The 25499-nt window shown below is 39.2% G+C and overlaps 3 protein-coding genes across 15 annotated transcripts in view; 2 read left to right on the top strand and 1 right to left on the bottom strand.

Moving 5' to 3' along the window:
- TBC1D19 (TBC1 domain family member 19) overlaps positions 1 to 25499 on the bottom strand; it is a 196658-nt gene that overhangs the window by 90001 nt on the left and 81158 nt on the right. For all 12 annotated transcript variants that reach the window (XR_003520789.2, XR_003520788.2, XR_003520790.2 and 9 more), the window contains 2 exons: positions 22912 to 22986; positions 19617 to 19679 (listed from right to left, as the gene is read on the bottom strand). Coding sequence is in view for 9 of the 12 variants with exons in the window: in XM_027598894.2 (XP_027454695.1) it covers positions 19617 to 19679; positions 22912 to 22986 (138 nt within the window). In the remaining 3 variants the exon portion in view is untranslated. The remainder of the gene's footprint in view (positions 1 to 19616; positions 19680 to 22911; positions 22987 to 25499) is intronic.
- Positions 11658 to 11945, top strand: LOC113924738 (small ubiquitin-related modifier 2-like). Of its 2 annotated transcripts, XM_027598906.1 has the most exons (2): positions 11658 to 11811; positions 11869 to 11945. In XM_027598906.1, exons 1-2 carry the CDS (start codon positions 11658 to 11660, stop codon positions 11943 to 11945), a joined length of 231 nt encoding a protein of 76 aa, XP_027454707.1. The 2 variants fall into 2 exon arrangements, with proteins under 2 accessions (XP_027454707.1, XP_027454706.1); XM_027598905.1 differs by having other exon boundaries at positions 11658 to 11945.
- LOC113924737 (endogenous retrovirus group PABLB member 1 Env polyprotein) lies at positions 13975 to 15396 on the top strand. Its single transcript, XM_027598904.1, has one exon. The coding sequence runs from the start codon at positions 13975 to 13977 to the stop codon at positions 15394 to 15396; it is 1422 nt and encodes a 473-aa protein (XP_027454705.1).

The following is a 25499-nucleotide window of genomic DNA, read 5'->3' as shown; positions in this document are numbered from 1 at the left end:
GAAATCACTTTAACTTAGAACTATTACACAACTGTTTTCAAACCAATTTGGAGAATTTCAAATGATGAATTTTCAAAAATGATTCTTTAAAACACTCTTCCCTGATTTAAATTTTCATAAATTAAAGGGCAAAGTGGCTGACAAGAACTTTGAAATTGGGCAGGCCTAGCTTGGGGTCCTGGTAGCTGTACTGAGCTTGGGCTCTGAGCCTCTGCTTCTCCATCTGTAAAACGGGAATAATCCTACCTTACAGGTTAACAATTAGCTATGAAATATATCTAGAGCAGATCCTGGAACCTAATAGGCAATGCATAAATAAATGACAAAAGTGCTGACAATTTCACTTGCAATGACTGGAGAATAGTGGGAGAAAATTAAAAAAAAAACAACAAAGCCTTTTTTTCTGGACTAGTTTCTTGCTTAGGCATGGGCTCTCACCTTCTTAACACATTCTTATAGAGAAAAACAAACATTTAAAATCTTTCCCTTCTCTGTCTCCCTGGCTTCCAACCTATACATTCTTTCTGTATGACTAATCTGAATTCCTGGAACCATCAAGTTTACAGCTACTGAAAACCTGAAAATCCAGTCATTCTTGATTCTTACATCTCTCCCAACCTACTATTTAGCCAGTCACCAAAATCTACCTTTGATAGTTGCTCTTCCTTCCTCCCCCCCCTTGCCTTCCTTCCTCCTTCCAACAGGTATTTATTGAACACACACTACATGGCAGGCACTGTGCAAAATATATTGTATGTCACATAGTAAATGCAATGGAAAAAAATAATGCAGACATGCAGGATAATGCACGCACACATGCACATGTCTACACTGGGAGAAGTTTAAGTTTGCTACTTAAATTAGGACCTAAAAGTGGTCAGGAAATGAGCCTCGGGTAATAAGGCTTTTTGGCAGAAGAACAGCTCCTGGGAGCACATATATAAGCCTGGAGTTTAAGGGAAAGGTCCAGAAAATGGGGAGTGGTCATTACATGGATGATATAAAGCCGTGAGAATAGATGAGATCACCAAGGGCAAAGACAGAAAGAGAAAAGAGGTCTGAGGACTTATCCCCGGGGTATTCCAGGATAAGACAGGGAGAGGAGGAAAAACCAGGTGAATGAGAATGCCCGCTAGTGAGACAGAAGGAAACCAAAAAGCACAATATCCTAGAAGATAAGTGAAGGTAAGTGAAAAAAGAGAAGAAGACAAGGAGAGGGGATGATTAACCAAATGAGAAGAGTAAGATGAGAAGTGGGAACTAACTGGATTCAGCAATATGAAGTCACTCGTGACTTTAGTGGAACAGTTAGGCAAAAAAAAGTAATAAAGAAGGATTCAAGAGAGAATAGGAGGATAGAAATTGAAAACAGTATCTACAGATTTTTTTTAAAGACTTTTATTTGTTTGAGAGAGAGAGAGCATGAGCACAGGCTCCTTGTGTATGACCTGAACCGAAGGCAGACTCGTAACTGACGGAGCCAGTTCCAGGATCTGCTCTAGATATATTTCATAGCTAATTGTTAACCTGTAAGGTAGGATTATTCCCGTTTTACAGATGGAGAAGCAGAGGCTCAGAGCCCAGATTTTTTAAAAGAAGTTTTGCTGAATAAAGGAACAGAGGAATGGTGCTGTAGCTGGAAGGAACAGGGATCAAGAAAGATTCTTGTTTCAGGGTGCCTGGGTAGCTCAGTCAGTTAAGCGTCTGACTTGGTTGGGCTCAGGTCATGGGCTCAGGTCATGATCTCAGGGTTGTGCTGGGCTCCCTGCTCAGTGGGGAGTCTGCTTCTCCCTCACCCTCTGCCCCTCCCCCCAGCTCATGCGCATGCGTGCTCTCTCTCTCTCTCTCTCTCTCAAATAAATAAATCTCTCAAAAAAAAAAAGATTTTTGTTTCATTTTATTTTGCTTTGTTTTTTGGATGAGAGGAATAACAGCATATTTGTATACTGAGAGGAGGGATCCAATAGATATGGGAAAATTGACAATAGAAAAACTAACAATTGTACTGCTTTTGAGTACCAAAGTGACATGAGTTTTAGCGTCCAAATGTAGAGACTGATTTTATCATAGATCAAAGCAGGGACAGTTTATCCATAATAAGAGGAAAGGAAAGCTGAGTATAATGGGTACAGGCGCAGGTGGGTGCAGTACACGTAGTGGTGGGAGTATGTGGGGTTCTCTTCTCAGAGCTTTGACTTTTTTCAGAAACAGGACTCAAAGCCATTATCTGAAAGAGAAAGAGGTGGAGGTATGAAGAAGACAGGAGGTGCGCAAAGTCATCAAGGAGAACGGATGGATGACTGAACTGGGGAAATGAATAGAATTTCTGGGCAGAAATAACTTTTGAGGTCATGAATGTAAAGCATACTAAGGTCATGAATGTAAAGCACAGCTAGTTACCATGGCTGCATCTTTCTCTCCAGCCACATACAAAAGCATACTGCTGCCGCAGAATTGGTAGAGAATCGTATTTCACCAGGGTTAAGGTTTTGTCAGGTAATTACTATTAGAAAGTGGGAGGGAGGCAAGGGAGTTGGACATGTATTCAAGAGGAAGTGACTATAATGACTGATCATGGTATCGACATTTCTTTGTTTTCTCTTGTCTATTCACACAGACCTTGCTCTCTAGCAGGTGCCCATTAATGCGTTATCACCTGAACCACTGGAGCTGTTCATTGCCATGCTAAGCTAATCTCTCCTTACCAGTCACCGTATGCATGTGGTTCATGTGCATTTTTGTTTTTTCCCATTCTCCTCCTAATTCCTTGCCTTTAAGAACCAGACATTTCTTACAACATTTCTGTTCTGAAGTCACCCCTAAACTGTACTACTCCTAGAATTTATGTCTACTTTAACTGTATTTGCATGGCACATTACCTAGACTTATATCAGAACATTTATCAAATTATAACTATGCATTGGCCTTTCCCCTCATTTTCCACTAAAACGTGAGTTTGATAAAATCCTTTTATGTGGCACCTAACACAGTGCCTGTATCAGAACACACTCAATATAATGTGACGTGGATACATGAATAAACGATATTTGATTGTCCCTCGGCCTTTCTTAAACTCCATTCAGTGGCATTAAAATATCTGTAAGTATGGCATACTCTGATATGTTAGTACTGCTGAGTATATGCTAGATAAGCCAAGCATTGGATAGAAGATTTGTCACACAACAGAATGAGTAAGTCCCCATGTCTTCCCTTTACTATCTAGGAATTCTTCCTTATGAATATTTTATACACTTTGGACCACAAGTTAACTTTTATAGGTTGTCGTGATGTACTAGAACCCCAAAATGATTAAATCACCCAATTTACTTCTGTGGAATGAAGAGCATCTTCTGTTTGAAAACATTTTAAAACTGACAATTTAACACTTTAAACATCACAAAGTATTTTTAAGAATTTCATGCAAAATAAAAACTAACTAAACTCTGGAATACTAAAAAGTTGGCCTATTACTCAAAGCATTATTTGTATAATATTCAGTGTTGTTGCCTATAAAATTTAGGTAACTAACATGAGACACTTGGGAGCAGTGCCTGGTGTATCCTTGTAACACAGGCCCAGATTTCCCTTAAAGAGGGATTACTAGACGTTTTCTCATCTATCTATGGACATAGCAGTGTCACATGCCATCTAACTTTGTAGTCTAGTCACAAAACTCAATAAATGGGTTAGGACCCAGGGCATGGCCAGAAACATTAAAATTACTCCATTATCATCAACAATTTCCTCACAGAGCAGTTGTGTAGCTAGAAGTTCTGCCAAAGGAAAGCCTATAATTAATGATTAAAAAAAAAACACAACAAAATAAAACAAACTATGTCTTCTCTCTCTTTCTCTCACACACACATAAATTCACATATATAAATAATTCTTTTCCCAGAGAAAAATCAGAAGTCAATTTCTTTTAAGAGAATATTGTTTTTAATACATACTATTACATATATTTTTACTACATAAAATGAACTTCTCTCTTCTTTAGTCAGACTAATTGTAAAATAAATCATTAAAAGGTGTGATCATGGAAAGTGTTTCCTTAATAACTATCTGCATAATTCCCAAAGACAAAGCTTATGTATTATAATTACCCTTTTCTTTATTTTATAGGGATAAAGATCCGCATTAAAGCTTATTTAGTATTATTACTGAAGTACTAAAAGTAGCAAAGCCCATGAGATCTAGCTAAAAAAAATACAATTGGGACTGAAATATTGATAAGAATGGAAAATAAAGGTTAAAGCACCCTCCTACAGTATTACTGTCTGTGATATGAATTAATATCCAATGCTTTACATAAACACCTTAAAACAATTTCAAAACATTTTTTATGTTGTTTTGTCTCCTTAGCTAGAATGTAAGCCCATCAAAGGTAGTATAATTTACATATAATATAGAGATCAATAAAGATCAATAAATATTTACTGATGATTACTCTGCTTTTTTCAGAGATATATCCATTGTTCATAAATAATTCTGTTTGTCAGACTTAGTCACTTGTAAGTTTCCAAGTTTATGTGAGAGCGGCAAATATATATATATATATATATATATATATATATATATATATATATATACTGGGCTTCTTCCTACATATACATACCTATGAGAAAGCTTAATTTATAAATTAGGCACAATAAGAGATTAAGAACAATAACTAATAATAAAGAAGAACAATTATAACAATACTCTGTAATATAAAATATGTGGATATAGTCTGTCTCTCACAAAATGTCTCGTACTATACTCAACTTTCTTCTTTTCGTGAGGATGTGAGATAATGAAATGCCTACGTGATGAGATGAAGTGAAGGGAATAATGTAGGCATGTGATGCAGCCTTAGGCTACTATTGACCTTCAGACTATACATCAGAAGGAGGATCATCTGCTTCTGGACCATGGTTGACTATGGGTAACCGAAACCATGGAAAGCAAAACTATGGATAAGCAGGTACCATTTGTACCTTCAAGGGTTAATTCTGGAACTTATTTCAAAAAATTGTTACCACTCTCATTTCAAACAATACCCTTACTGATTCTGTTTGCTGAAGGAGGCAGATTTGTAACCTGGAAAGTCCCTTTTACCACCACTAAAAAGCTTTTCTAACTGTAATTTGAAATTGACGATCCTCTTCTCTCCAGTCACCAAAGGAGATGAAATTGTCAACTTTACACTTTCTCTTTACACTTTACCCACACACTGAAGTAGAATAGTCAACATGTTATAAATCATGTCATTACTGATCTTTAGTTGATATTATAATATATATATTCATATATTTAGTGTTTCATGTTCCGGATTGAAATAATTAGCACAGGAAGGACCAAAAAAATTTAACAAGTTAGTTAAAATTTTTGCCAAGCAGTAGATATTTAGTTTGTTTGGTTTCATTTGTTTTATATCTTTAATACTGAGCAACATTAACTAATCTGTTTCCCTTAGGAGTGAGTTCACAAAAAGGGTCTATCACATCTAGACCTAAACTTGACTTAAGGAAATCTCGAACCCTGTACAATGACAGCCAATAATTCCTAAAATTAAGCCTTTAGATAAAAGAAGAAAGCTTCCTTCTCAACAATGAAAAAAAAAATCAAACCTCATCAATGAAAAACACATGATGTTAAGATAAGCATTTTCATTCAGGATCTACAGCATGGTATGTACTAGGATTAACAATGAGGACCAAAACACTATGGAATTTATATGGGAGAGACGATCATAAAATAATCAAATAAGCCATAATAAGAGCTATAAATAAAAGGTATGAAAAGTACTACATAGTACTTTAAAAAGCACATTTCAGATGGCCAGACCTTGTTTGTGTGTTTGCGTGGGGGAAGTAGGGTGTAGGTCAGGGAAGGTATACATCAGGAAGTGATACTTTAGCTGAGAGCTGAGGGAGAAATAGGATTTACTTGGGGAAGACACGAGGGTAACAGTCTTTCACATCAAAGGAACTGTAGGTCTGATGGCCCTGAGGTAGAAAGGAACACAGGGCACTTGAGGAGTGAAACAGTCAGTGGTTGGAACACACCGGGCAGGAGAATCAGGACAGAGGTAAGCAATGTGGCTGGGGAGGTGAGCCAGGCATGTAGGGTCATGGAGGCCCCATGAGGGATTTTGATCTTTTTGGTTTTAATCACACAAGTGGCATGGATTGATTGGTGTTTTTAAAAGAACATTCTGGGCAATCAGATAAGAAAAAGAAACAAAAGACATCTGAATAGGCAGAAAAAACAAACAAACCAAATTGTCTTTATTTGTAGATGATACTGAGACAGGGAAACTGGAGGGACCCCAAGAGAAAAAAATTGTTTTTTTTCCCCCTTTGCTTCTGTTCTTGCTAGGACCTGCACCCTTGCCCTACGCATGCCTTAATGTATGTCCTCCTCATAAGGGATGAAGATTTAATGATTTCTTTGGAGTCTTCCAGCACGACAGATACCATCTAAGGAATGACCAGGTGAGGCCATCATGTGCATATTCCAGACCACTGTCACTGAGCACCTTGACACTAAAACCTTCTGGCTCTAGGGAATAAGTGACTATGACGGACACCTGGACCCTGTCCTTGTTTTGACCAGTTCCTGGATGCCTGAGAAGACACGTGTACCAAACCACAATGTCAATAAAAACCCAGACCCCAAGCACAGGCTCTCTTGTTTCCTTTCTGAGGCTCCCAGACACTCTATCTGATCTGCTCACTCACTACTCTTCCAATAAACTCTTCTTTTGCCTCCTGCTGGCTTGAGTTTGATTTCCATCCCGTGTGCAGCCAAGGACTCTCTTGGCTGGTCCTGTGGGACACCTTCTGGGTCCTCAGACCCAGCTTGCCTGCATCATCTTGGCGACCACAAAGGGACCCACAGAGGAACATCGGTATCCCCAAATTGAGTCTGCGAAGCACAGCTTGGCTTTCGGGAACTGGTAAGTTCCTCCTCTGGGAAACAGAGCTGGTTTAATGCTGATGTAATTTTTGTCTCTGTGCTTCTCTGTTTTCTTCCTCCATTCTCCAGGGAGGAAGAGAAACTGGGAAAACTGGTCTGTGAACCTGCTCTTCTTACTCCCCACTCTCTCTGTGCTCTGAAACTTTTTACTCTGGCTTCCAGACAACTTCAAGGCTGTTAGTTGTCATGAGGGACTGAGTCACTCAGCTCCGAAGAAAAAGGACACTTGTTCCTTCCCACTGAAAGGTGTTCTGAGGCAACTAAGGACCAAGGGAAGTATCAGAGATGATTTGGGACAGGTGTGGTCCCATAGAAAAACTTCCTCCCAACCATGGTAATTAATTTTTGCCTCACCCAGGGATGCACACAGAAGGATTGATCATCCAGGGCTCTGAGCCCCCATGGTGGTTTTAGACCGCCACTGGGACAAACAGACAGATAAGTGGGGAAGATAGGCCCCCTGGTTCTCCCCATAAGTAGCACATTCGATCTACCACATGCTTTCCCTAGAATAGAGTCTGGACTTCTCTCTCTCTCTGTTTTCCACTGCCAAGTGGCTGTCTCCTCACGGCAATTCTGGGACATTGGAATTATGCTGGGGATTGGTGGCCAATCTTGTCGAAGACCAAAACTCTTAGAATAAAGAGTGGTCCTGGTGCCCCCAGTTGCACTGGGTTTTTGGCATATAGGGATGAGACACATGGCATCTTGTTAGATGAGGGAGAAATGTGGCAAGCTGGAATCTTTTGGACCCTTTTGCTCACTATATGCCAGACCCTATCACTCCTCTACACTTATTTCTATCCCTCTGAATTTTCGCCTTTTTGGCCCTTTAAATTGTTCACCCAGTCATTGAGGAATTATATTGTCTGACCATAGTATTCAGCATTAGCAGGCTTCCCTATCCTTAAGAAATTATCTCTCCTTTTGGTTTCTAGGAAACCCCATGACTTTGATCTGATTCATTTGGCCGGGGCCACTGTAGCCAATGACGCTCTCCTCTGCCTTAGATCTCTTGCATTCTGAACAATATCATCCTAGAATCTTTGCCCCAGTCTGACTCCTTGCTTACGGTCCTAAATGGGGGCAAGAGTGAGCATTCCCATGGATTCCCGTTTGTTTATTACATAATTAGGCACAACTTATGCTGGAGAAGTTGAAAAAGAAGAAGCTAATATTCTATTGTAATGAGGCCTGGCCCCACTATCACTTGGGGGACCAAGAAACCTGGCCCGCAAATGGGAGTTTGAATTACAATACCATTTTACAGCTTGATTTATATTGTAAGAGGGAAGGGAAATGGAATAAAGCGCCTTCTGTGTTACCCTTTATGGCCCTGTATCAGGACCCCAAAGGACAATGTAAAGTTTGTGTGGCCTGAGTTCCTAAATCAGGGAGACACTTGACATCCTGGAACTGATTTTGATGTTTGATCTGACTTGGGGGAAACCTACAGATCTTATTGATTCATTGCTGCACTGTAGAGGAGGGAATGAGACCATGCATAGTTAAGCCAGTTAATTCGATAAAGTAAGGGAAGAAACTCAAGGAAAGGGTGAAAACCCGGCTCTCTTTGGAGGGTCTCTGATGGAGGCTTTCCAGAAGTATACCAGTACTTTCTCCAACTCTCCAGAAGGGCGGTCAATACTCCCAGTAAGGGCCCAATTCTCCAGAAGGGCCCCAATTCTCCAGAAGGGCCGTCACTGTTGGCTGTGCATTTTATCCTGCAATCTGCAGCAGGTTATCAGGGGAAAATGACAGAAGGCAACTGGTGGGCCCTAAATTCCTAAGAACCAATTATTGGATATGGCTTTTGCTGTCTTTAGTAATAGAGACAGGGCAGAGAAGATGGACCTGTTTGTCCAAAATAAATGCCATGCCCCACTTTTGCCACAGTAATGGGGAACTCCAGGATGGATCCCCATGTGTAGAAACCTACAAGGCCGGACTCTGGCAAAGCCTGGCTCACAAAAGGCTGGGGTTCGCAATCAATGTGCCTTCAGTAAGACGGACAGCCACTGGAAAAAGGATTGTGCCCACCTCAGAAGGAAGGTGGGTCCAGCCCCAAAACCTTTGCTGGCCAAAGTTACAGAGACCTGAAGGGGCCCGAGCTCTCCCTATGGCTCCTCCCGGACATCTCAACATAACCAAGAGCCTCAGGTGATCTCTGGTGGGGAAAGTAAGGATACTGAATTTCTGTTGGACACAGGAGCCACTTACTCTGTCCTGACTCAGCCTAATGGGCTTCTATCCCAGCACTCTTGTACAGTTACTGGAATAGACGGATGGCCACAGGTGAGACAACTGACTTGTCCAGCAGCTTGCGGCATGGGCTGTCTCTTGCTTTCACATAGCTTTCTCCTGTTACCTGAATGCCCTACTCCCTTACTGGGAGCAACTTACTTGCTAAGCCACAAACAAAGGACTGACAGACCCAAATGTGGAGAAAACAAAGTTTATAATGGTAATGGGCCTAGACATGCAAGTGGGAAATAATATTTATGTGCCAGACAGTATACCGTCCCATATTACAATCAGAATAATGCCCAATGTATGGGAAACAGAGGTTCCTGGGAGAGCCAATAATATTTCATCGTTATCTCCCTAAGACCACGTGTAGAATATTCTTGGAAAAGACCAGAGACCCAAGAAGGTATTCAGCCTTTAATTAAGACATTTTTGAAATATGGATAATTAACCCCTTGTAAGTGACCCTGCAATATCCCCATTCTACCAGTTAAGAAGCCAAACGGGGAGTACTGCTTTATCAAGGATTTGAGCACAATGAATGAGGCAGTGATTCCTATTCATCCGATAGTCCCTAACCCTTTTGCTATACTGACACAAGTTCCCCCAGATGCAAACTAGTTTACGGTATTAGACTTAAAGGATGCTTTCTTCTGCATACCGGAACACCCTGACTCCCCATATCTTTTTGCTTTTGAATGGACTGACCCTGATACTTGTGAGATCCCCCAGCTGACCAGGATGGTGCTGCCTCAGGGGTTCACAGACAGCCTACATTTGTTTGGGAATGCTTAAAAATGGAACGGGGGCGGGGGTTACAACAGATTAATGGAACTTTACTTCAATATGTGGGTGATATATTGATTGCCATCCCTACAAAAGAGGATTCTGATGAAAATACAACCCTCACCCTTAACTTTTAGGACAATGGGGATACAGAGTACCTCCCCAGAAAACCCAGACTTCTAAGGAAAAGGTTCAATACCTGGGCTATGTCCTCACTCCAGGGGCACGGACACTGGCCAGGACAGAAAATCAGCCATACTGAATATTTTAGTACCACAAACAACAGGCAGTTAAGAACCTTCTTAAGCATGCTAGGCTTTTGTTGCATTTGGATTCCAGGGTTTAGCCTTATGGCCAAATCCTTTTATAAAGCATTACAAGGAAGTGATTTAGAACCCCTGGAATGGAATGATGATTGCCACCAAGACTTCAAAGGTATGAGAGAAAAACTGAGCACTGCTCCTGTCTTGGGGCTCCCAAACCTGGAAAAAATCCTTCACCTCATATGTCTGAGAAAGGACAGGAATAGCCTTGTGTGTCCCAACTCAAAAACTCAGACCTGTTCCTAGCCCAGTAGCTTCTTTCTCCAAACAATTAGATCTGGTAGCAGAAGGATGGCCAGGATGTTTACCAGCAGTGGCTGTGACCACCCACCTAGTTGGAGAAGCTAGCATATTTACTCTAGGAAAACATCTGGATGTCAGGATCCCACATCAAGTCCAAGGGGTTTTAGAAGCCAAAGGGCACGAATGCTTAACAGGAGAGAGATTACTGAGGTATCAAGCCCTCCTCCTTGCTACCCCTGATGTAACTAACCCTCCAGGTGTGTGGAGGCTTAAACCCAGCTCCTCTATTACCTGATGAAGGCAAGCAGGTACCTGCTTTTTCAGTGTGGACACTGAAAAATAAGTGTGTTCAAGTAGGACCGATTTAAAGGACAAACCTTTGCCCAATCCAGAGGCCGAATGGTTTACAGATGGAAGTAGGTTTATGCATGAGGGAACCAGAAAAATCAGATGTACTATTGTCAGCCTACAGGAGATAACTGAGGCACAAGCTTTCCCTCCCCATACTTCAGCACAAAGGCCCGAACTGTTTGCTTTAATCTGAGCACTACGACTAGGTAAAGGGTTAAAGTTAAATATATGTCCTGATTCTAAATATGGCCTCTTAATATTTCATGCCCCTCCAGCCATCTGGAAAGGGGTACTATCAAATTCAAAAATCTCCCCTATGAAACATAAAGGGAAAATTTTAACATTATTAGAGGCTGTACAGCTTCCTTGGGAGGAGCCAGCTGTACATGGTAAAGGACACCAAAGAGACCAAACAATAAGGAGCAAAGGAAACGATTTTGCGGAAAGAATAGCAAAAGGGGCAGCAAGGAAGAAAGAGCTTGCTACACAGGTTTTAGCTTCCAGAAGGTCCTCTGCAAGAAAGAAGCCCGAACTATGCTCCCTCTGAGGCTCAATGGGCCTTACAGAAGGGATCTGAAATCGACTGGGATGGTATATATTAAATAACAAATATGTACTCCCCAAGGCATTGCAATGGAAAATAACTGAGCCTTCTTCTGCCACTCCCGGGGCTGCTTGTGTGCTCGCTCGGTGTGGACCTGGCACCTCTTTGGTGAAGCGGCAGCTGAGGAGACTCCAGTGCTCGCCATGGCTGAGGAAAAGCCCAAGGAAGAAGTCACGACTGAGAACAACAATCATATTCATTTGAAGGTGGCGGGGCAGGATGGTTCTCTGGTGTACTTTAAGATTAAGAGGCATACGCTACTTAGTAAACTGATGAAAGCCTACTGTGAACGACAGGGTCTGTCCGTGACGCAGGTCAGGTTCCGATTTGACGGGCACCCGATCAAGGAAACAGACACGCCGGCGCTGCTGGAGATGCAGGATGAAGATATAATTGATGTGTTCCAGCAGCAGACAGGAGGCGTCTACTAGAAAGAGAACTCGCTACTTTACTCCAGGACCCTGTTCCTCCGGATCAAGAAGACATTCTCAGGTAGAAAACCACAATTTGGTCCCACCACACCCTGACTACTGCAGTATAGTTTTCTCTGTTCTTTCATTTTCCCCTCCCGCCGCCCTTGTCTTTCATTTTCCCCTCCCCCTTCCCTTGGTGGACATAAAGTAACTATATATGTGCACAAGCACAATTGCCCTTTTTTTTTTTTTTAACTAAATGGCCAATGGTATGTTTTGATCAACATCAAATGGAGATGGGATAGGGGAAAATACTGGTTCTGTGAGACTACCCCCTCTTTCCATTTGTGGCATGCTCAGTCAGCTCTTACCTTTATATTCCAGCAAGTTGTTTTGCTCTCACGGTTTAACAAAAAAAGAACAACATAAAAATCTTTGCATACCTTGTTTGACTGGAGAATTTTAATGTTTTTCATTTATCATTGTAAAACCAAGGACAATTTTATAACTTTTTTGTATGTAGCCATTACATGTAAGATGATCTGTCTTTAAGTGGGGATAAATTACTCTAAAAGAAATGAATCCTAGATTGTTTTCCTTTCAAGAGTCTTGTTGTTTAAATAAACTTCTTGTTTAAAATGAAAAAAAAAAAAGCAAAGCAGCAAATACATGACTCCACTCACTTTGGCAGAGACACTATGGAAAATCGATTGCAGCAAGTATTCAGAGGAAAGAATCTAGCCAAAACTCTTAAGAGAAGTTACCAGGGCATGTGAGATCTGTGTCAGAAGTGACGCAGGGCCCCATCCTAAGCCTCCCCTTTGAACTGAGCCAGTTCAATAGAGAGGCACTTACCATGGGGAAGACTGGCCAACTGACTTCACTCAAATGCCACCCTCTCTGGGATAGAAGTATCTGCTGGTTTATGTGGATACATTGACAGGGGAGGTAGAGGCCTTCCCTATTAGAACAGACAGGGCTTTAGAGGTTTCTAAGACCTTTTTAAAGGAAGTCATACCTAGGTTTGGACTTCTCTGGAGTCTGCAAAGTGATAATGGACCCTCTTTCACTGCTAAAATAACACAATTATCAGTGACCCTAGGGATCTGCTATTAACTTCATCTCTCATGGAGGCCTCAATCTTCAGAAAAGTGGACAAAATGAACCACATCTTTAAACGAACTTTGGCAAAACTCTGTCGAGAAACTCATGAAACATGGTATAAACTGCTGCTGATTGCTTTACTCAGAACAAGAGTGGCTCTTTGGGCGCCTGGGTGTCTCAGTTGGTTGAGCGACTGCCTTCGGCTCAGGTCATGATCTTGGAGTCCCGGGATCGAGTCCCACATTGGGCTCCCTGCTCAGCAGGGAGTCTGCTTCTCCCTCTGACCCTCTTCCCTCTCGTGCTATTTCTCATTCTCTCTCTCAAATAAATAAATAAAATCTTAAAAAAAAAAAAAGAACAAGAGTGGCTCCAAAGGGGAGCCACTTAAATTGAACCCCTTTGAAATGACATATGGAAGACCTTTTCTCACTGCAACTTTATGGTTTGCTAAGGAAACCAATCAAATTTTAAAATACATTCCTAGTCTGGGTAAAGCACTAGTCTCTCCAAAAGTATGGAAATAAAGTACTTCCAAACCCCACTGAAGACAAGCAGTCTGTGCCAATGCCATCAGGGAGCAAGAGACCATTAAAAACATGGAAAAGGGGGTCACCAGAAGATGAGCTCAAACCAAGGTGGGAAAGGGCCCTATCAGCTTTTACTCAGCACCCCCACAGCAGTAAGACTTAAAAGGTCTCTTGAGCTGGGTTCACTTGTCCAGAATCAAACCTATCTCTCCTGAGTCTCTGCAGGAGCCAACTTTGATACCGTCTCCAAGGGAAGAAGGGGACACATATGCCTGTGAGCCTGTCAACGAATTAAACTATCTTTTCAAGAAAATACTGCTGCGGTGTCTACCTGAAGCTCCCAGCATCCACCCATGCCTGTGAACCTGAGGAAAAGACTAAAGTTGCTGCTCTGAAGGACCAATAAGTAAGGCTTGATGGCGCTTTTAAAATCTTTCACTTTTCTAAATTTACTCTTTACTTACCTATCTCTAGGAAAAGCTAATGGCCCCAATTTATTTTTGCAATGGGCTCAACACTACGCTGACAGTTTACAGAAAAGTTCCTGCTGGATTTGTGGCCTCCTCCCTTTATCCAGCACCTCAGGCCTCCCATGGTGGGTTTCTCCTTTACAAGGCAAAGATTGGCATTACTTACACCAATATGTAAAAGATATGGTTTTCCAGCCAAATACAAGCATATATAGGGACATCTCTATCACTAACGGCAATGTTTCTTGTTGGCCTATGGTAAATATTACCTGGAATTCTCCAGGCCATAAAAGACCTTTTTCCTACCCCCAGACTGCCAAAATCATGACTGAATACGCCAACTCTAAGATGGAAAATAAGAAAGCATTGTGGGGAACAACTAAGCCTAATAATATGAGATATACCGAGGATGGCTATTTTCAAGTATGGGATGAATTTATGTGGCTTACTCCTACCATAGGCCAATTAAACCAGAAAGCTCTTTTATGTTGGGAGCAAAGAAATCACACCTATGATGCCTGGCCTAATAGCACCCGTGAATTAGGATGGCTCTCCCCAGGAGCTTGTACCCATATCATTGTTTTACAAGCAACTGACTGGTTTGCTACTGATTGGATAAGACGACCAGGCATCAGATGGTTAGCACCCAATGGAACTCAATGGCTATGTGGCACAAATTTGTGGCCTTGGCTACCCCCTGGATGGATAGGGCGTTGTACCCTGGGTTTTCCCTGGATGCAGGGGAGATTGCGTAAAAAATTATCTATGCCTGCAAATTATCCCCATCTACTCCATCGCTGGACACGGTCAGTCTTCCACTGGTATGATCACCTGTTAGGTATTTTCCTGCCCCAACTGGGAATAGAAGACATAATCTGGCACATAGAGGCCCTCACAAACTATACCACACACGCCCTTAATGATACTATGCATGCACTCAGCCTGTTAAATTCTGAAGTTGCATTAATGAGAAAGGCTGTATTACAAAATAGGATGGCCTTAGACATAATAACAGCAGCTCAAGGAGGAACCTGTGCTATCATTAAGACTGAATGTTGTGTATATATCCCAGATAACTCAGCTAATGTATCTAAACTTTTATCAGACATGCACAACCAAATTGAAGCAATGTCTGACTCCTCTAGTTCCCTCAATGATTGGATTTATTCCTGGTTTAGTGGAAATGGATGGTCTTGGTGGAAAAAACTTCTTTTACTAGTAGTAGCAATAGTTCTGCTAGGGCTTTTGCTTTGCTGTGGGAGCTATTGTTGTTGCATGTTCTGCATAAGTATGTCAGAAAAATTATCAGAACGGATATTCTCTAGGAGGCGTTCTATTTTAATGATGAGGCCTCATGAACATCTTTGACAATCTACAAGTAGGGGCCCTTCATTTAATCGGGATTTTTATGCGTTCCAATAGGCAGGGTCTACAATCCCTTTCAGCCTGAAGAAGCTACAGAAGATGAGACCTTCGCCCTTCAACACCCCTTAAGAATACAAGAATGAAAATCCCATAGCAGGGAATGAGACAGGGAAATCGAAGGGGACCCCATGAGAAAAAAAAAAAAAGGTTTGGCTTTTTTTTTTTTTTTTTTCCCTTTGCTTCTTTTTCTGGCTTCTATTCTTGCTAGGACCTGCACCCCTGCCCTACACATACCTTAATGTATGTACTCCTCATAAGGGATGAAGAGTTAATGATTTCTTTGGAGTTTTCTACACAACAGATACCATCTAAGGAATGACCAGGTGAGGCCATTATGTGCACATTATAGACCACTGTCACTAAACACCTTGATGCCAAGACCCCCAAGCTCCAGGGAATAAGTGACTTATGATGGACACCTGGACCCTGTCTTCATTCTGATCGGTTCTTGGATGCCTGAGAAGACACATGCACCAGACCACAATCATCAATAAAAACCTCAGACCCCAAGCAAAGACGCCCTCTTTTCCTTTCTGAGTCTCCCAGATACTCCATCTGTATCTGCTCTCTATACCTTCAATAAACTCTGCTTTCACCTCCTGCTGGCTCATGTTTGACTTCCAACCTGTGTGAAGCCAAGGACCCTCTAGGCCGGTCCAATGGGACCCCCTCTGAGTCCTCAGACCAGACCCACCTGCATCAATATGAACTTATATACATAAAAATCCTAAAGACTCCACTAAAAAGCTGCTAGAACTAACTAATCAACCAATTCAGTAAAGTTGCAGGATGTAAAACCAACATCAGAAAACAGTTGCATTTCTTTTTTTTTTTTTTAAGATATTTATTTGAGAGACAGAGAGAGAGCATGAGAGAGTGGCAGAGGGAGGGGGAAAAGCAGACTCCCCGCTGAGCAGGGAGCCCAACACAGGGCTCAATCCCAGGACCCTGAGATCATGACCTGAGCTGAAGGCAGACACTTAACCGACTGAGCCACCCAGGCGCCCAACAGTTGCATTTCTATATATTAATAACAAAACAGCTTAAAAAAAAAACACCCAATAATTCCATCCCCACAATAACATCCAAAAGAATAAGATGCTAAGGAATAAATTTACCCAGGGAGGTGAACGATCTAGACTGATAAGTATAAGACTTTGATGAAAGAAATTGAAGAAGACACAAATGGAAAAAAATCTCCGTGTTCATGGATCAGAAGAAATAACATTGTTGAAATGTCGATATTATCAAAAGCCATCTACAGATTTAATGCAATCCCTATCAAAATTCCAATGGCATTTTTCACAGAAACAGAAAAACCGATCCTAAAACTTGTAAAAACATGTGAAGGACTCTGAATAGCTACAGCAGTCTTGAGAGAGAACAACAAAGCTGGAGGCATTACACTTCCTGATTTCAAAGTACACTTCAAAGCTACAGTAATCAAAAGCTTATGGTACTGGCATAAAAACAGATACAGAGATCAATGGAACAGAATCAAGAGCACAGAAATAAACCCCTGCATATACAGTCAACTCATATTTGACAAGGGAGCCAGGAATACTCAATGCAGAAAGGATAGTACGTTAATAAATGGTGCAGGGAAAACAGGATATTCACATACAGAAGAATGGAATTAGACCCCTATTTCACATCACTCACAAAAGTAAACTTAAAATGGATTAAAGACTTAAATTTAAGACCTGATCCATAAAACTCCTAGAAGAAAACATAAAGAAAATCTCCTTGACATTGGTCTTGGCAGTGATTTCTTGGATATGATGCCAAAAGCAGAAGGAACAAAAGCAAAAATAAATGAGACTCCATCAAACATGAGTTTGCTTATTTGTTTGCTGACTTGGTTGAAATATCTTATTGAGGTTCATTTCTCTCACAGTGTGAAGCCTCTGATGTATGTCAGAGGATGCAGCCTTGTGGGTACAGTCACTCCTCGATGACACAAGTTTTAGCAGGGCTCTCTTTAATCGTCTCTCTCTCTGACCTCTCTGTTAAGCTTTCTGCCCACCCCCCCTTCCGTATCACAACCAGATGTTCAGCTCCACTAACTGCCAGGTGATTGCTCTACTGTTTTCAACAACATTCTCGGGTATAAATTGTACCACAGTCAGATACAATTAAATTTTGAATCCTTTACAGAAGATATTTTATAGGCCAGTCTTTGAAATTTGTTATTACCCAGGCAAGGCTCTTCCCAGCTGTCTCCTTCTCTGGTCTCTCTGGTAAACTAGGTGGCTTGTAGTTTTAGCTCGCTACTCTCATGAAGCTAATTGCCTCCTCTTAATTGCCTATCATTAAAATCTCCATTGTTTTAGAGAAGCCCATTAAACTTGAACTTTCCCACATTCCATTTAAAGTCAGTTCTTTGTGGACAGCTTCATTGGTCGCTTTTCTTATGTCCCTGGACAAAATCTCTGAGTCACCACTCCGGAGCTAGGAGTAAGACTGTGGCCCACTTCTGATTTCTGAGGACATTGGTTGGGGACAGTAAACTTCTGGTGTTCTCAGCTTGCCTCTCCCAGTGGGGAACTGCCACCCTGTGAGCAAACTGGGGTGAGGGAAGTGGGGCCCCAGTGTTCTCAGCCTATTGAGAGCAGGCAGAGCATTTGGGGCAGAGGCCTACCCTATGAGTGGAGGGTAGGTGGAAGAAGGGAGCTTCTGACTTCTTGGCAGCAATATTCTGGAATTTAGCATCTGCAACAAAGAACTAAAGGATATGAGAAATACTGGCTACCTACACCTTCTATAGAGCTAGTGTAGCCCTTGACTGGAAGTTAAAGGGAAAGGGAACCCCATCTTCTTGGTCACACTCAGATGAACTGAAGCTTCTGTCTTGTTGATCTGGGGGTGAGGGGAAGGAGAGAGTGTGTCTTGGCTCAAGTGTCACAGACTGTTCTTACTGGGATTTAGTAGCTTCTCTTGAATAATTTTCTTTTTTTTCTGATTTGATGTATGACCTTAGGACCATTTTCAGATACTTAAAATATTTTTGTTTTTAAAATAATTTTTCACCAGTTTTCTGCTGGGGATGGTTCCATAATTCCAAAAGTGCTAATATCCACTCAATTTTCTTAAGTTTAGAGGTCATCAGTAAAATAACACTAATATATAAATGAAATGTTAACTTTACCCATATATTCAGAATTTTACTGATTACTAACAATTAGACACTGGGTATACATACTGGTGACATAAGTAAACTTTCAGATTTTTGTATTTTCTAAATTTTAAATAACTGACTTTACATTAAAAATGGAATTTTAAATCCTTACTATTTTTTGTAAAATAAAAAATTAATCACATATGTGAAATCATTAAAATCCTCTTAAATTTGTTTCTAAGGTTATTTCAAAATTTAATTTTATCAATAAAGTCTTTGGATTTCAGTGCTTTGAATAAATAAACTTTGAGAGATTCCTTTTTAACTCTTTTTCTTAAACAGACGCATACTACTACCACTATTACCAACAGAAATCTGTTAATCCAAACAACTAGAACTGATTTATATTTACCCAAGCTGAAATTAGTACGTGGAAACTAGATATTTTCACCGTGACATTTATACTGACACTCAAAATAAAATTATTAACATATATTTGTGATCTTTTAAAAAAGAATATCATCTAGGCAATTCTATATAAATTACACATTTTCTATTTATGATACAATGTTTTAATTTTAGTAGATATGAAAAAGACTTAGGTAAGGACCCAAACATCTACAACATCAGCATATGAGATGATCAAAGAATAAACAAGACACCTGAAACTGATTTAAAAACATTTAATTATTTATTCAATACTTTTAATAGAAAAGTGTCATGTAAAATGCTTTTTCTAAACATCTTGGGATGGCTTAAGTATGTATTTAACACCCAATTTAAGAATCTGTGCCTATACCTCTCCTAGTCATCACAAATATGACCAAAAGAAACAGTCTAAACACTCATTTGAGAACTCTTATTCTCCCACCCAATTCCACGTAAGAACAAAAGTTAACCTTATTCTAAACTGAGAATATTTGATAAAGAACAAACATGATTTAGATTTCAGGAGGATTCAGTTAAAAACAGAGATATCTCCTAAAGTATGATGAATTAGAGCACTTAAAACAAGAACATTATATGTTTTGATTTTTCAACTTACCTGATATAAATAATCTTCAAATACAAAATAATAATCATCATTGCTTGCTGTCAACTTCACATCCTATAATTAAAGGTAGAGAGTACTGAAAAGAACCTAAAGGAATATGTCTATAGTGCTATGACATAAATGCATTATTTAGAAATAACACTGTAATGATTTTACTTATGTATGATTAGAAATGTCTCAATTAGATTTCATCACTGTATAAATTTACTTGACTAATATATATACATTACTGGACCTCAAATTGCCCACAACTTTTTAGGTTCCGTTAGTAATTCCTTATTATTTATTTTAATTTTTATCTTCTTTTAATCTAATATTTAAGTGTTTTAAAGTTGGAAAAGCAGATGCAATCATAACATCCAGAAGAAACCATAGCAAGCTGGCCCGAAATTACTGTTCCAAAATCATCCTCTACTGTTCAAGTTCACATTCTTGCCATTCCCTTGAAATACCAAACATCTTCCATACCATTGTGATTATTCATTTGCAGGTCATTGCATATTACCCCACAAACAACTGTTTATCTTCAAGAAGTCTATAATCTCACCACAGAAATATGGGAACAATTATAAAGAAATATTAAAGAAATTCAAGATAATATTGCTCAACCTATGAATTTCAACCAGGCCGTTGAGTATAGCAGCAATCAAGGGAGGATGAAATGAATTATGGATGATTCTGGAGGTAGTGAATATGTGCTAAGTCTAGAAAAGCTTAAAGACACAAATTAAGAGAAAAGAAAGGGGTCAGTCTTCCAAGTCAGAAGACAATATGGGTAGAAGGAGAGGTCATGCATTCTCAATAGCGATGATATTACCTCTAAGGGGGTGAGAATTAGTTCTCCAAGGCCAAAAAATTTCACATATTACAATGGTTTATAGACCCCCAAATCTTACTCTTTGGTATTTAATTTTTTATATTAGAGAAAAATTAATTTTTCTCTTCAGGGAGCTAATAATGAAGAAAAGGTTGAGAAACACTGGCATAAACTGTCAGGTCACAGTAAGTGGTGCAAAACTGTAGAAAGTGTGGATACAAGGCAACTTTGTGGGAAAAAAAAGTACAGTCCAGAGAAAACATTGAACAATTTGGCTTAGGGAGGGTTTGGTGATGTTCTAATTTAGTATTGCCTTGTTCCAACCATTCCTTCAACTACTAACATAATTTTACTTTATTTTCAGTTAAATTAAAAATTAGTCTTTGCCATAGGGAGTTGTAATGAAACTTCAAAAAATTTTTTTAAATGCCCATTCTCTCCAAAGCTGACTTTAATAACATTTGGAGTTGCTCCAAAAAGATCAGCGAAGGTCAACACACACAAATCAGGAACAACCAGAGACAGATATCTTCCTAAAAATACTCAAGCTGTGGACTGTCAGGATTGATTCTACTAAAACTTACATTTAATTTTTCAGATACAGACTGTTTACCTCTTCCTTTACTGATTCAAACTGAAATTCATCTTGGCAGCAAAGAGAATTCTCATGCTAGCCCTCCCTGACTTTCTGAACTTCTTCCCTTGTGAGTCTTCTTCATTTGAATAGAAAAATGGTTGAAAGGTCTGAAAGCTCAAAAGATCTCTTAACGCTAGTGCTAAAATAATCCCCTGAGCACGACTGTTTGACCTCAGTTAACAATAAATAGTACCTGTGATCCAAACCTATGTAAAACTTCTGAGAAAGTCAAGACTTTGCTTCCTGTAGTGAATAGTGATTTAAAAAGTATGGTTGTGAAGTTATCTACATTCAAATCTTGACTTTGCTACTTAATATGTGAATTTAACTAATTTCTCTAATCTTTCTTTACTTCAGTTCCCTCATCTGTAAAATGGTAAAACAACAGTACTTCCTATTTTGCTATAACACATGTCAATATGTGGCTGGGGGGGTAAGGGAACGATATCTGTTATAACATGGAAACTGTGTTGGTTCACATGCAACTTTTCTTTTACTGGGGGTGCCAAAATTGCAAGAGTAGAATTACAACCTCCAACAAGAAAGGAAAAATGCCCTCAGCTCAGCTGCTGCACAGGCATGAGCCCTTATAATTGCATTTCAAGAAAATTAAAAACAAATGACCGTTTGAGGGGCTCCCTCTCCAGACAGGCGCACCCCTGGCCCACACATCTCCCCTAGGTGCTTCCTCTTGTGCCCACCTTAACAGCAACCCCAGGGGCTCAGTGTACCACTTCCACCTGCATTCTGTTAGCACTTCTACTTCATTATATTTGTACATTTTTAATAGCTCCTGCAGGAGTAGCCTGCTGGAGCTGTCCAATTCATCTTCCAAACTATCAATAATTGTTTTTGTTCGTGCTCTGGTTACAAAGTTGCAAAAGCTACCCCAACACTATTTTTCCCATAAACTCTATTATCTTTAATGTATGATTTTACTGAATGTAAGGCTTTTTCCCAGGGGAAAAAAAAAGGTACATTTATCTATAAATGATACCTAAATGCTGGTATCTGATACTCTTAAGGTAGTTTTCAGGATTAAGGACAATCTATGTGAAGAGTTTGAAACACTGTATGGCACATGGTAGACAGTCATTAAACACCAGGTGTTGTTATTAACCTTGGTCACTTTCCACCCATAAAAATCTTCAGGTCCTCAATGTGTAATTTTCTCTCTCCCATTTGTGAGGCCTGAAATAACATGTCCTTCTTCTCTATCTTACAAGTCCTAAATTAAAAATCCAAGTCTTTTAAATAGCCCAATTATTAATCCAGAATCAGGCATATCCTGTATCATGCTTATACCATCTACATCTCAACCCTCAACTCAGTATCAGATGCCTGGAGACAAAAACTCAACGTATCCCTATCATAAACCTTGAGACGTGCTTGACCAGATGTCTAAAACTACAAAAAACTAAAAATAAAAATGAATTCAATACAAGAGAATAAGCAAGTAGGCCCTAAAGAATCATGAGATAAATAAGATAAAAATATTAGTCTGATTTTGACTCTGAAAAATATAGTCTGATTTTTCTTTCAGTTGAATTTTTATTTGGTTTGTGTGGAAATGTTTATCATTCTTTTAGTCAAAAATGAGAGTATCAGGAAAGAATCATGAAGACAGCTTCAAAGGAAAGGAGGATAATATTGACTGGAGACTACAAATTTTGAAAATGAACCTTACCTTTACAAGTACAATGATCACTTACAATTATTTTTCAAGGTTAACACGTATGATCATACAAAGCACAGGTCCTGTATGTTAAAGACTCACAATAATTGTTTAATGATATTACTGAAATGAAAAAACTATGTACACCTTCACTTACTTTATAGATTAGACTGTCCACCAAAAGGTCATGTTGTATCACATTGGTCTTAAGCTGCTCATAATATAAGATATCCTAGATTTAAAAGTAAAACAAGCAAACAAAATTAAAGGTCAATCAAATTTATAAAGTCAGCCTCAAATTTTAATAAATAATAATCATTAATACTATCATAAACACCAAGAGGACTTCATTTTATTCACTTCTATATTGCCATGCCTGGCCAATAGTAGATACTCAATAAATATACCTAATCCCATCAATTTAGGATAAGATCTGGGCACCTGGTGGGTATTCAATCAATGTTTGCTAAACTGATTAACCATTAAACTTTAATAGCAAATACAATAATATTTATTAATTATTAGATGCCAGAAACTGTTTATTAACCCATACATGGGTTAACTCATTTAATCCCATACCAACAAAATAAAATAGTTCAGTGATTATTATTCCCAATTATATTTCAGAAACAGATCCAGAGAAAAAAACAACTTGCTGTCCAAGTCCACAAAGATAGTAAGATTTGATCCCAGGAAACCAGGCCCTAGAACCTATGCAAAAACTACTCTATATGCTTTTCTAATATCTAGATTATTATAAAATAAAAAGGTTAAAGATCCTAAATCATCCCAGCTAGTAAAAAGCAATCATATAGCATATGAAGAAGTCAGGTTTTTTTTAATATTAGAATATGGTCCCATAACACCATAAAATCTGATTAATGGTACACAGTGAAAAGATTAGGCTAATGTTTAATTTAACAGAGAGTAAGACACAGAAGATAGAGAGGGGAGATGGAAAGGAGAGAAAAAAGGAAAAAGGAAAAATAGGGAAAGAGGGAGGAGGGATTTGAGACTATAATCCAGTTAAGCATCAGGTTAGTAGCTGATCAGGGCATTCAAAAAATAGAATGAAGGTAAGGATCAAGTGGATAATAGTTGTCTTAAAGACAGATGGAAATATCATCCCTCATTGCTTTAGCTGGCCCTTGTGTTCCTCCCAATGCCTCCAAACATCTTTCAGGCACTTTTAGCCCTGGTTTCTGCCCATATCCAAACACGGCTTGGCTCTACTCGTACACACCAACCTGTATGACTCTTTCTGAAGACATTTCCTCAGACAAGTAAGAGGTGACGGAAAGGGTCGTTTGGGACAAAGAATATCTGTTGTGAGCAGCTGCCTTGGCAGGATGGTGTCCGACCCTATGTTTCCTGAAATATGATTTCTTAATCTTGAAAGATGCTTAATGCACAGTTCTCTGGTTTGGGTCAAAGTGCTTTTTGCCTAAAGATAATCTAGAGATTTACTGGCTATTTTTAGTCATTTTAATTTTAATAAAAAAGCCTTACTTTGTTCTTATTTATGATGTTTTGATTTAACTTCCATTTTATCTATTGAATCCATTTCTCTCACTAGAATAAAAGAACATTCTTTTTTTTTTTAAGGTTTTATTTATTTATTTGACAGAGAGAGAGAGAGTGAGAGCAGGAACACAAGCAGGGGGAGTGGGAGAAGGAGAAGCAGGCTTCCTGCTGAGCAGGGAGCCTGATGCAGGGCTTGATCCCAGGACCCTAGGAGCATCACCAAAGCTGAAGGCAGACGCTTAATGACTGAGCCACCCAGGAGCCCCATAAAAGAACATTCTTAAAGACAGGAACAGTACCTAATTCAAATACCAATCCTTGACAACTGACAAAGAGCCTAGTATTATACTTTAATGTTTTCTAGCAAACTTTAGAGTGGAAAAGCTAGTAAGTTTAGAGTTATACCTCTTTTTAAAAATCAAATAAATTTAAAATCACAAACTGATACGTGACTATTAAAGAAGTAAAAGAATCTAAAGCTGGATAAAGAAAAAGGTAATAATCCTTCCTTTTCCCATTCTGCCTTCCCAAAGAAACTAATGTTATTTGTATTGTATTTGTAACATTATTTGTAATTTGTATTCTTCCATAACTTTCTCTATGCTTGTATAAATATACACTTATATGTAGGGGTTTTAGTTTTCATTTTTTAAACATAAACTGGAATCACACTATACTCATTATTCAGCTTCTCTAACTTAGCTATATAGCATGGTCATCCCTCTATGTTAATAGGTATACATCTATCTTTCTTCTTGACAGCTACCTATACTTTAATATTTTTTAAAGCTCTGCCATAGACAGATCACCATTTATTTAATCATTCTCCTATAGACACTGAAGTTGCTTGTCACTACAAGTAGCACTGTAATAAATATCCCTATACACGTGTGCTTTTGTATCTATGGGATACACTGGCAAAGGAAGGAACATAGGCTGAAGGTTTTATATATATATATATATATATATATATATATATATATATATATATATATATATATATTAGCTGGACTACAGTTTGCCTGATCATTTTCCAAAAATCATCAATTCAAATTCCCACCAGCAAGACATGAGAGCAAAAACTTACCTATATCCTCACCTCTTTTAATTTTCTCACGGATGAAAAATGGGGTCTTACTGTTGTGTTAATTTGCACTTTCCCAAATATCAGTAAAATTGAACATCCTCTCATATGCTTATGGGGCATTTGAATTTATACTT

This window comes from Zalophus californianus, chromosome 2 (assembly GCF_009762305.2).
Source record: "Zalophus californianus isolate mZalCal1 chromosome 2, mZalCal1.pri.v2, whole genome shotgun sequence".
Classification (NCBI taxonomy): Eukaryota; Metazoa; Chordata; class Mammalia; order Carnivora; family Otariidae; genus Zalophus; species Zalophus californianus.
This window is presented reverse-complemented; position numbering and strand designations above follow the sequence as displayed.

Excerpts from the sequence above, each read along its gene's own strand:
- LOC113924738 (XM_027598905.1), top strand. The coding sequence starts at position 11,658 with ATGGCTGAGGAAAAGCCCAAGGAAGAAGTCACGACTGAGAACAACAAT.
- LOC113924737 (XM_027598904.1), top strand. The coding sequence starts at position 13,975 with ATGGCGCTTTTAAAATCTTTCACTTTTCTAAATTTACTCTTTACTTAC.